We start from the raw sequence: 12,184 nt of genomic DNA, 5'->3' as shown, positions 1-12,184 counted from the left end.
ATATGTAATACTAAGCAGCAACTCTTCTTCTCACCAGATCAAATCATGGATCAACAAACCAGAGAGGAGGAGATCACCAGGGACAAGAGAGAACAACGAGAACTACTGTAGTCTGGGGGGTAAACAGAGTGCGGCCGGACGAGGTGGTCGAGGCAGACGGTTCTTGGCCGCCGAAGAACTCCGGCGACGCCATCAGAAGAAGAAAAGTTGCCGCGCACGAGGGAGAAGAAGGAAAGAAGAAAGAGGAAAAGCGGCGCACGAGGGAGGAGGAAAGAACAGAGACGAAAAGCTACCGTCGTCGTTTGGAACAGGAGTTATTAGGGTTATTAAATTCAGGTGTTCTCATATACCGATAGTAGTCTATTAATAACTGATAAATGCAAGGGCCTGGGCGCAAAACAACCAACCCTGACCTACCCTGTCCAATTGGCGCGCTGTGAATGGTTGTGGACTAAAAATGCACAAGACTTGTAAGTTATAGGACTAAATAGGTGCACTTTGCAAGTTGTAGGACCAAACCATCACATGTGCTGCAAGTTCTAGGACTTAAGGTGCTATTACCTCAACAAAAAATGGGTGAAGAGAACAGTACAATAATAAAACAGTACACGTACTGTACTTAGTACCTACACACAGGAAACCCAAACTCTGGTAGAAACTTGGGGCCAACCATCCGTTGTGCTAAGTCATTACGTCTGTCACGTCCATGTTTGCCTACTCTGCTCCAGCCGTCTGTTCGTTCATAAATTTTCTTCTTAAATAGTTTTTAGAATTTGGGTTTATTGATGAGAAACTCTCGTGTTCACCCGGCTGATTTTCATCGCTCATCTGCCTCCTCATGCTTGACGCGTGTCCCTGCAGGACCAATTCGTTCTTATCCTCAGAAGTATCTTGCTGGAATAATTTTCCCTTTCGTCCACCCCGTCTTCTTCCATCTCCTCCAATCTCCCTCCACTAAGGAGAGCGAATCAAATACTCATCCATCTCTCTCATCTCCTCTCTCCTCCACCCCGTCTTCTTCACGCGACCGGGGTAGCGAGCGGTATTCGCGAGCAGGAGAGCGAATCTGATCCACAAGGCGTGGACTTGTCGTCTGACCACGAGGCGTTGGCACTAGCCGACCGGGTGGAGGTGGCCATATACGTGTGGCGGCGCAAGGTGACGGCCAGCCGCGGTGCGGGGAAGCCGGGTCAAGGAGCTTGCCGCGGCCGTCACAACGGCAGCGAGGGCGGTGGCGGGTGGTTTCCGACCGGGTGTGCAGCGACAAGTTTTCGCAACGTGGTGTCTTTTGCATTTTTTTGCAACGAATGTCTTGTTGAAGGAATACGACATAATAGTGCCTATGTTGCATAAAGGCGAAGACAAAAAAATCTACAATCTAACCTATGTTGCAAAAGTTTTATGCAATATGACCTTTGTTGCAAAAAATTCTTCCGCAATAGTACCTATGTTTGCAAAAAGATAAAGAAAAAAATTCGGCAACAAAGCGATTATTTGTGTAAGTCGAGTTGTTTCAAAGATTAATGGGTCCAAAGTTATTTTCTAACCAAACTATTGTTTCTCCAATTCAACCCTTGTTTTAGTAATTATTGGGTCCAAAGAGGCGACCGAGACGCGTAAATCGAACAGTTGCGTGCGTACATCGAACGGCCATCGAGGTAACAGATGTTTACTAAAGATTCGCCGGTAGACGTGTAGCAGCCCCCTTTATTGTTTGGGGGGAGGGGGTAACTCTTTATTTTACAGGGCATAATATATTTTCTTATACAACTACATTTTTAACCAGTTGAAATGATGTGTTTGCTACCGCAAAAAAAAAACTTGATGCGGTAATGCAGAGTTTGCATGTGTGTTTTGAATATAGGGGAACCTTTGGTCACTTTTTTCATGGAAGGTTCTAAATCTATTTTAAAAATTCACCAGATGTCCAAAGCACCCTCAGCACAATAAAATTACCTTAAGGTTCATGGACCACGACCACAATGGGTATAAGAACAAGGCGTCGATGCACCGTTGTTGTTGGCTGACGAACGATTGTTGTTGCTTCCCTACTGAAGGTCCGAAGCTTGATGACAACCGGGAAGTCTTCATGCATTAGTCATATCCTTAGTTTTCCTCCTCCCCAAGAAGTGACTCCCAACGACTAGGGTTTTCCCTCCTTCCATCAGTGTCGGCGTCGCTCCGCCTCACCTCTGATGGTCTTTGGGTCATGGAGGTGGAGAGGACCCTGGCCCCTCTTTGGCGAGAGGGGTCCTGCTCTTGTTCTTGTTTGGTTTAGCATCTTGGTTGGGGTTATGTGGCGGTGGCGATATCCCCTGCTAGGGATTCTCTATGTCCAATCCCCGCCCAATGGTGCATCTAGTAGCGTCGGAGGGTGTATGATGGTGTGTCTTCGTTGTCTCGTGAAATTTGGTTGGTGCTGGTGTTCAATGGATCTATTTTGAACCAATCTTCGTTCACCTTCGGTTATGTGTCTACATATTTGATCATTCCGATCTACATTTTTCTTCATCGATGCCAGTTGTTATTCTGGTGCACTGGTTCATTGGGCCTTAGAACAAGCAGATCTCTAATAAAACAAGGTTTGCTCAGCTCTGTAAGGGAGGGCGATGACAAGGTGACGTGCTCACTCCAATGCTTGTATTTGTCGCCTCTTGCGATGACAATAATCTACATTGAAGCTCTGCCCAATTCATGCATGGACAAACTCAAGAAAGATCAAAGCCCAAAAGATCAGCTCGAATGTGAGACACTGACTTTCATCTAAGCGCCACTACAAAAAAACTAACTTAAAGTGCTAGTCATAGCAAAGGAACTGAGATTCCTCAACACAAAACCGAACAAGCAGAAGGGAGAAGAGCCCATGGGCTGGTCTATATGGGCTACAAAATAGAGCCTGGAGGGACTAGATCTGCCGCAGCTTGCGAGAGCAAGAAATAATTCACCACTATTGGCGGGCTACAAAATACTAGAAGCAACCTGGTGCTAGAATATCGTAGTAATTTTCTATGGCACCACCTACATGAATGTGCTTGTGCACGTATATGCTCATCTTGTGGAGTGCTGCTTAACCCTAGAAAAGTATACACAGACGAATGAGTAGCAGCTGTCCGATCCAGTAAATGAACGGCTCATAAACCAGGTATTCACAGCCGTACGGACGTGTTGGCAGCGCTTCTGTGTAGCCAATTTGTACTTCGGAACTTCCTTTTTTGCATCCAAACGCTCATTTCTTTGATGTCGCTCCGTCCCATAATATAAAATATTTTCAACAATATATTATTATTGGACAGAGGAAGTATACTACAAGAATACAGAAATACCTTCTCAAAAAATATTAACACCGATGTTCAATGTTTTTCTGTTTTTGTTTTTTGAATCAAACTTTGCTTGTGATCCACACTCGTCTCACCATAGTTGTTAGCTGTCCACGTAAAAGTGATTCCAAGACAATCGTTGTCATATCAGGCAGAATCTCATCCATTCAATTTATGTATGTATTTCACACAACTCCTGTTTTCCTGGTTGAAACATGGTTGTCATTTTACCATCTGAAAAGTAGATCATCGGTAATTCAGAGCATGACATGGGAAAAAAGGGATAATTGTTGTCATATCAGGCAAAATCTCATCCGTTCAATTTATGTATTTCACGCAACTTTTGTTTTTCTGGTTGAAACACGATTCTCATTTTACCATCTAAGAAGTAGATCATCGAGAATTCAGAGCATGACATGGGAAAAAAGCATCATTTTTTCTTTGTATTCTTTTTTACAAGGAATTACATGTTCAAATGTAAGATAACCAATTCTAGGTACATCTTATTGTTACAAGGTTGTAAGCACAAATATTTCAACGTATTGCATGTTCTATCTTGGAAACCATCCGCATGAAAACATATATGGCATGACCATCCGCATGAAAACATATATGGCATGGGCATCCGCACGAAAAATATATGGCATGGCTTATGAAAAGGTCATAAAACTCAATAGCAATATAACATACAGATTATATTTCATTTATTTTGAGAAGACACATATGTAAAAAGAAATGTGGCTATGCCATCTGAACATCTCAGCACATATAACTATAGCCGCCACCCATCCATCCAAACCAAGGCATCCAGAATGGTAATACATTAAACTAATCTTGTATGATCTAACAGTATTTAGTACGTATTCTTATTCACTAAGGTTATTCATTTCTTAATGGTCGATCCCATTTAAGTAAAATAGGTTAGTGGAACATTAACAAGTAAACAGGTTGAGTATTTGAAACTCTAATTAACGCCCCCCCCCCCCAAAAAAAAAAGGTAGAATGGTAATACATTAAACTAATCTTGTATAATCTAACAGTATTTAGTACGTATTCTTATTCACTAAGGTTATTCATTTCTTAATGGTCAATCCCATTTAAGTAAAATAGGTTAGTGGAACATTAACAAGTAAACAGGTTGGGTATTTGAAACTCTAATTAACGCCCCCCCCCCCCCCCCAAAAAAAAAGGTACGATGAAAACCTTTTTGACACAAAATACATATAGAGAAAACGAGTCAATCAATCAAACAGAACTACAGTATCCATACCTTCTAGGATGCAGCCTCCAATGCTAACATGGCAGCAAAGGATAGCCAAGCAGATATGAGAACCAACTGTCTGCCTACAAGAAACTACCCCGGTTGACAACTCACTAAAACTGTTGACCTTAAAACATAAAAGTATCATCATGGTAACTAGGTAGGCACGAAGCAAAAGAATGGAAGAAATTACAACCAAAATATAATAAAAATGGTCCTTTTGATATACTCAAAATATTATGGGAGTGACTGGTTACCCCCAGAGAGTATTTGACTAATCTGCAGTGCCCATATGGCAAGAGATACTTATGGGGGTGATTGCTAACATGAATCCCCTGAGCCTGCCTCAGAGGGGCACAGGCTGGATATGCTGGTTCAACAAAACTATCCAAGGGGTGAATCTATGGGTAGTTATTTGGTTGGTCTCATGAATAAAGAATAATGCATCTCAAAATCGCTTAATCAAGGTCAACTCGAATCTAGACATGAGAGAAGGCTCATTTCCCCGTTCATGGGAGCCAGCACCAATACAAGCTGACCAACCGATCAAAAGGATTGAAAAACATGATGCATGAGCTATGCATGTGAATGAATGAGCCAGCCCACCAATCACCCTCTATGTCCCTCTTATACAAATTTGCTTGGGAGTCGTAACGCACTAATGAAATACAAATTTGTCTCACATTTGTGAAATTCAGGTTTAGTTAATTTAATACCATATTGGATTTACCAGCTAAAGCTATGAAAATAGAGGGAGGTTTTGTTACCGAACAGCTTACATAAGGAAAATGAAATTCACCTAACTATCCAAGTGTCCATAAGTTTTAGATATAGTAGCAACAGAAGTTTGAAGCATTGGATGAGCCGTTCAATAAGTAGAAAATCATGTATGCAGATTATAAGATAGCATGTAGATAGTAATGGGAAACTGTACAGCATTAAGGGAAGGTGAATCAAAAATATAAATAATACTATTTATTTAAAGCAAACGAGACTAATAATGTTTGCAATGCAGGTAACCGTGTGAACTAGTAATATCCGTATGTCATGATACATAACGAAGTTTGCAGATATACATATAAATGTATGTCCTCACAAATAATATAGAAAAATATAATATAGAACCAGCAAGACATGCATTCCTAAGATTTAGATGATTGACGTGCTCATATTAATCCAAGCAAGGTTCGCCATCATTAAAGCAGTACAGTAGTATGTTATAGCAAAAAAAATGCTACCAGCGACTACTCGACTGCCCTCTGGTCCAACAGGTGCAACATAATCCCTCCGATCCATATTACTTATCGCTTAAATGGATGTATCTATACATATTTCAGTGATAGATACATCCGTTTGATCGACAAGTATTATGGATCAGAGGGAGTATTAAGCTGCTGCTGCTATAGCTTATGACAGTCTACTGCAAATATGTCACCTCTGGGATGGTTGTTCTACCTGGATTTGCTAAAAGTAATTAATACAGGACACTAGGAAATGATTTGATATATGTAGATGCTATTACCAGTATTTGATACTAGATATTAGGGTACTGGTCCAGCGAATTGTGGTCATGTCAATCCTTAATAATGCAGATGTCAGACCAACATTCATAATGATCACTAATAGGCTATTTCCCTTTATAGAAGTTCACACATCGAATGATGGGGTTCTCATACAAAAAGGTTAGAAAATTTCCAACCCCAAGCTACGGCTTGCATAAAGTGATAGACTCCAGCAGCTATAATGCTTTCCATATCTGCTTCCACAACTTTGGGAGATTATAATAAAAGGAGCCTAGAGAAGTTCCACCAATGGAATTTTAGTCTTTGCTCAGCATAATTATCTATTCAAGCATGCAACTCTGCAGCCAGAGTGATGAAAATTCAAACACAGATAATGTTACTAGCTTCTTTGCCCAGCATGCAAACAGCATCACCTGGGCGTATGATCTCTCCAGAAGGATCAAAATATCAGAAGGGGATGCATCACCTTCAGAGATTTGAAACTCATGGGGCAGGTGGTTCACTTAGAACAAATGCTTGAACAAGACTTCGGGCTGCATGCATCTGATCCGGTGTGCCAGATATCATAACAGGTGTATCCATGGAATCAGCTAGAGGTTCATCGATTGTTATCTTAGCTCCTGAAAACTGCACATAGGATTAATTATGCCAATCAAACACATTATAGTTAACCAGATATGCTACATAACACAACTTTCAGACACAAACCTCGCGAATCATATTCAAACAACCTCCATCATGCCCGCATAGGGCAGGTATAATTAATCTTGGAACCATGATATTTCCAGTTATGATTGGCCTAGATGAATGAACAGGACTGCAATCAAATTTTATCAGTAAATACATGATGTTTCTTTATGTTGCTAATCAAAAGGGAAGAAAATTTAAAACAAAAGAAAAAAACAAACCCAGAAAATCCACCAATTCCCCTGTGTGCCATTCCAGGAACGCCAGATATTGACATCGGATCACCAACATCCTGCATGCCCTACAAAGTTGAGAGTAGGATCACGATGGTATAGGGCTATAAGCAAAAACATTATGAACTTATGGCGCATTAAAGCCAATTGCCTGATTAATATCTACAATTCTATGCAGCATTTGATATATATTTGATCACTATTAATTTTGTTAATCAGATGGCGACTACAACTCTGGTGCCATGACTCATAGACTAATTCACAACAAATTAGGCAAGTCTTGCACCAAAACTCATGCACGCCCATCATACGCAATGCCACACTAACTGGTGACAAAATTTGGTCCCCAGCTAAGCCAATCATTATAAGCAGACTTAAAACGTTTCCAAAGAAAGAGGAGCTTTGCTTAGAATGTCCAACAGATTTTTTTGTCAACTGACAAAACTAAAGAAATGAACGCTGTAAACTTCTTCCGTTCCTCTTAGCATGCTCAAAAAAAAAGGAAGAGAACAAATCGGTCATACCTTTGTGGTCCAAGGAGCAGACATCTCATCCAATGGTCGTCCCATGAAATCTTTATGAAACTGAGATGCATTAGGATAAATCCTAGGAGATGTAGATTCATGGATTCCCGGAAATGCACCAAACTGAGGATCCAGCAAACCAAAAGGTGGCTGCATGCTGGGACCCATTGAAGCCATTCTGTCCCGGAAAAGATTGTTACGTAGCCTAGCAGTTATCTGCATCAGAGCTTCCTGAATAGCCTCAGAATCCCCGGTTATCTAAAAGAGTAAAAATTCTGCAGTTAATTAACCAGGAAAAGGAACTAAAAGTGCCGTACAAAAAAGTCCAGTCTGATAAAGCCAAGATGTAAAATAACAGATGAACTTGACATTCGTCAAGGCAAAGATTGTAATGCATTGTTTGTAATATTGATAAATACGATCTGTTCAATCCAACAAAAGCAGACCTGAACAACTTCAGCAATATTTTGTACACCCCTTGGTATCTTGTCTTTGCTCAACACTATTATATGAGCTTTTGACAGCTTCCTCATTTCAGCCATGATACTGCCACCTTTGCCAAGGAGGCAGCCAACTTGGTTAGGTGAAACGATCAGCCTAGATAATGCAGGACCCTCCTTGTTAGAGGTGGTTGGCGTAATTTTACGCTGCACATGCAGAATTGCATTCTGTGCTGGGGAAATGCCATCACCTGGGTGCTACAGAGCACAAAGAAAAATTAAAACATTAGAAAGACTACTTTCCAGGAAGAGGATAACTGCCATTCAGATTGGAATGCTAACAAGAAATGCTAAAATGGCATAGCAAACTCCAATGCTATGATTTGCTATTAACAATGAATGCCGCATGTGTCAAAATAAGAAACAGACATTTGAAAAACTTATGGCAGAGAAAAGAAGTACAAAACACCAGAAATGTACCCCAAAATTCTTGCGCCATAAAACCTTCTAATGCATTTACAATGTCCACTAAAACAACAAGTTACCAAATTATGTAGAATATTACTACCAGTTATGACAGGATCCCTGGCAACCACATTTCAGGTTGCTGCCTGTACTCCCAAGAAATGTTTCTACGTGCAAGTGTACCATGCTACCAAATGGCAGCCTTGAGGACAAAGCATGAAAAAATATATGAAAATTGCCAATAACACATTCAAATAATTCAATTATCTAGAAACACTGGAAAATGGGAAAAAACAAGAAAAATATTATCTATTCATTTTAATCCTTAAATGCCTTGACTGCCAAGAAACAGGTCACAGAATGGGCTAAAGGGGTAATGAATAGTTACTGGGTTTATTCAATGAAACTGGACTATCAAGAGAAAAGTAAGGTTATTACCGCAGGTCCAGAGATAATTATGATGTGATCATCTGACTTTGGAACAGTCTCAACAATTTTTATTTCACAACCTGTATCTTTCTGAATAGTCTTGATAATGTTTCCACCCTTCCCTATAATACTTCCGACCTTGTCACTTGAACATAATAGCCTGAAAGTGAGAGGTTCTGGAGGAACTGAAGCATTACCATGCATGAGAGCATCAGGAAAAGAAGAAAAGGGAGGAATGTTTGAGCGTTGGTCAGGAAAAGCTGAGAAAGGTGCAACATTTGGCCTTTCGTCAATGATATCAAAAGGTCCCCTGGCATGGGATGGCCCTTGAAAAGGGAGATGAAAGTTAGGTGGCATTCCTGGAGGAAGACCATCTGAGCGATCAAAGGTGTGTGATGATGAACCAGAAGGATGAACAATAGGAACTACGTCACTTTCCCTAGGGGGGTGAGTAAAGAGCACTTGAGCCACTGCATTCAGACCTTTCCTGACTGAGTCAAGCTCTCCATTAATCTGCAGAAATGATATATCAAGAGATGCCAGAAATATAATCTTCCAAAAGAAAATTTTGGATACACTACAAAAGATAATTGCAAGGAAAAAGAAAACTAAATTCAGTACTGGAAAAATCTACCTGACAAAGTTCATCTTTGAGTAAAGCACATAAAGGAAGATTTTCCTTTGAAACTCGGATTTCACAGCCACTATCAGCGGACATCTGCTTAATCACACTACCTCGAATTCCCAAAAGCGGACCTACTTGGCTATCTAGCACCAACAATCTGAAGGAAACAGGAGTTTTCTGGCCTGGTGCATCTCCAGTTCCATTTTTACTTTCAGTTATGAAAATCCTATCAAAGACATGCAAAATGGCGTTCATTGCTGATGGTATTACCCTCTCTGGCTCCAACTTCGTAGTTTTGGCGACAGAGGAATCATCATTTTCTTCCTTGCTGTCACCTCTCTCTGCATCATCTTGTTCTTCCTTGCCATGGGCATTATCTGAATCATCTTTTTCTTCCTTACTGTGGTCTTCCTCCTTTGCATGCTCGCCGTCACCAGAAACAGCAGTACCGTCATCATTCTGTTTACCTTGCTCGTGGCTAGCTTCTTTGTCCTTCTCAACGGTAGTTATGACAATAACTCTCTCATCACAACCAGGGACTGCTTCATCAACCCGAATTTTTACTCCGTTTTCTTTCCTTATCTTTGCAATGATGCTACCAGCTTTACCAATGACATTCCCACATCTCTCAGTAGGGCAGAGAATGCGGATAAGAGGAACTCCAGGCTGTATTGTCATCTGAGGCTGCTGCGAAGGAGCATGTTTTGTCTTTTGCCACTTGGCCCGACCATTGTGTTCTGAAGAATTCTTCTGGAATGGTCTCTTGGAAGAGTAAGCATGTGAAGCCATGTCGTACCCTGCCTGGCGCGCAAGGGGAGAGCACCAAGGAAAATAAGAAATTAGCTACTGTGCCAATAACCAACGAATAATTACGACCATTATCTAGTACCAAAATATCAGTGGCCCAACACAACAAGATGATAATTAAATGAACATACAGATTTGTAGCAGTCAAGTAACCGAAAGAACAGCATCGCATGACAAATACGGTTAAATGTGCAACAAATAGGAGGACATGGCACATCCATTTCAACGGCGACAGATCAAACGTGCTACTTCTAATGCCAGGATTTCTAAGAGAAAACCACACTAGTGCTTGCTACCAATACATCTAGTTCCTAAACCTACATCCAGGGACGGACCTAGTGAAGTGCATGAGGATTCAGTTGGAAAAAATAAACTGGTGTCGATGCTCCGCCAAGTAGCAAACGGAGAGCAGGCAAAAGTAAAAAACTTCCCGAGCAATATAAGCAGGTTAGGGTTCGTTGCCAACAGAAGAAACCAATACAGGTGCGGGTGTATCTCCGCTCCACGGCGACACTGTGGAGCGGAGAAGGGGGGAGGAGTACTACGCGAGAAGAATACCTTCGAGGTTCCCGCGCTTCGGCGGAATAAGGGCTGGAGCGGCGGGGGTGTTCGGCGGAGAGGGTTTCGGCGACGCCGTCGGGAGGGGAGGAGGAAGAGGAAGCTCTGCTTCTTCACCCTTTTTTCAGATCCCTTTTGTTGGGCCTCAGCAGAAGCTCGTAACTTGAAGGTCTGAGTGGGCCAAAAAGTTCGCTTCGTACCGGCCCTCTCCAATTCTTCGAGCTAAGTACTCCCTGTGTCAAAATATAAGGCATTTTTACATTTCGGTCGTGTGGTTGGATGGTTAGAGGGACCGTGGTATTCTCAGTTTATGAGGGTTTAAGTCCGGTTGCTTGCATTATTTTTGTATTTATTTCAGGATTTCCGGCGATACGTTTTCAGTGAGAGGAGACATTCCCGTCGACGATGAGTCGCCTACGGTGACTTCGTAAATGTCAAGATGGCATGCGTGTGTATATGAACACTTGCGTTTGTACTGTGTTAAAAAAATAAAATAAAAATCAGCTGCTTTATTAGCCTTGATAACATTTCTTACAAGATTGCTTCTAAAGTCACAGCCAACCGCGTGAAACAATTTTTACCTCTGATCGTCTTTGAGGAAGGGTTAGCCTTTGTATCTGTCGTGTCATCACGAACAATATAATTTGAGCTTACGAGTGTCTACATATACTAATCAGAAATTATATAGTGCTCCCACTCAGTCATGGCCAAACGGGCCTTGCTTCGTGGGCCGGCTCGGAAGCACGGCGGCCCGGCACACCATGGGCTAGGTGATAACCCACAAGTATAGGGGATCGCAACAGTTTTCGAGGGTAGAGTATTCAACCCAAATTTGTTGATTCGACACAAGGGGAAGCCAAAGAATATTCTCAAGTATTAGCAGTTGAGTTGTCAATTCAACCACACCTGGAAGATTTAGTATCCGCAGCAAAGTATCAGTAGCAAGGTAGTATGATAGAAACAGTAGCAACAGTAACCAGTAGCAGCAAAGTGACAGTAGTAGCAGCAGAGTAACAGTAGCAGCAGTGACAGCAGTAGCGACAAAGTAACGTAGCAAGGACCAGTAGGAAAAACTCGTAGGCATTGGATCGGTGAGGGATGATTATGCCGGATGGTATTCATCATGCAACAATTATAACACGGAGAGATAAGTAACTAGCTCCAGTTCATCAATGTAATGTAGGCATGTATTTCGTATATAGTCATACGTGCTTAGGAAAAAGAACTTGCATGACATCTATTGTCTATCCCTCCCGTGGCAGTGGGGTCCTAATGGAAACTACGGGATATTAAGGTTCTCCTTTTAATAAAGAAC

General features: G+C 41.5%; 1 protein-coding gene across 8 annotated transcripts; it reads right to left on the bottom strand.

Moving 5' to 3' along the window:
* Window positions 1-2,716: 2,716 nt before the first annotated feature.
* On the bottom strand, window positions 2,717-11,009 carry LOC123443288 (KH domain-containing protein HEN4-like). Of its 8 annotated transcripts, none has more exons than XR_006630605.1 (10): window positions 10,870-11,009; window positions 9,514-10,305; window positions 8,889-9,392; window positions 7,992-8,243; window positions 7,546-7,803; window positions 7,010-7,089; window positions 6,810-6,918; window positions 6,568-6,728; window positions 4,588-4,705; window positions 2,717-3,551 (listed from the first exon to the last, which is right to left on the bottom strand). XR_006630605.1 is itself a non-coding variant. In XM_045119622.1 (9 exons), the coding sequence occupies exons 2-8, from the start codon at window positions 10,291-10,293 to the stop codon at window positions 6,585-6,587; spliced, it is 2,127 nt and encodes a 708-aa protein (XP_044975557.1). In that variant the 5' UTR covers window positions 10,294-10,305; window positions 10,870-11,009; the 3' UTR covers window positions 2,717-3,551; window positions 6,568-6,584. The 8 variants fall into 8 exon arrangements, 4 of the variants coding, with proteins under 4 accessions (XP_044975557.1, XP_044975559.1, XP_044975555.1 ...); XR_006630603.1 differs by having other exon boundaries at window positions 4,588-4,697; XR_006630602.1 differs by having other exon boundaries at window positions 4,588-4,661.
* Between the last annotated feature and the right edge of the window lie 1,175 nt (window positions 11,010-12,184).

Source organism: Hordeum vulgare, chromosome 3H, assembly GCF_904849725.1.
Source record: "Hordeum vulgare subsp. vulgare chromosome 3H, MorexV3_pseudomolecules_assembly, whole genome shotgun sequence".
Lineage (NCBI taxonomy): Eukaryota > Viridiplantae > Streptophyta > Magnoliopsida > Poales > Poaceae > Hordeum > Hordeum vulgare.
This window is presented reverse-complemented; position numbering and strand designations above follow the sequence as displayed.

Coding starts and splice junctions, on each gene's coding strand:
- LOC123443288 (XM_045119622.1), bottom strand. CDS start 10,293: ATGGCTTCACATGCTTACTCTTCCAAGAGACCATTCCAGAAGAATTCT. Junction 9,393..9,513: donor TCAAAGATGAACTTTGTCAG/GTAGATTTTTCC, acceptor TCATTTCTGCAG/ATTAATGGAGAGCTTGACTC. Junction 6,919..7,009: donor GGAATTGGTGGATTTTCTGG/GTTTGTTTTTTT, acceptor ATTTGATTGCAG/TCCTGTTCATTCATCTAGGC.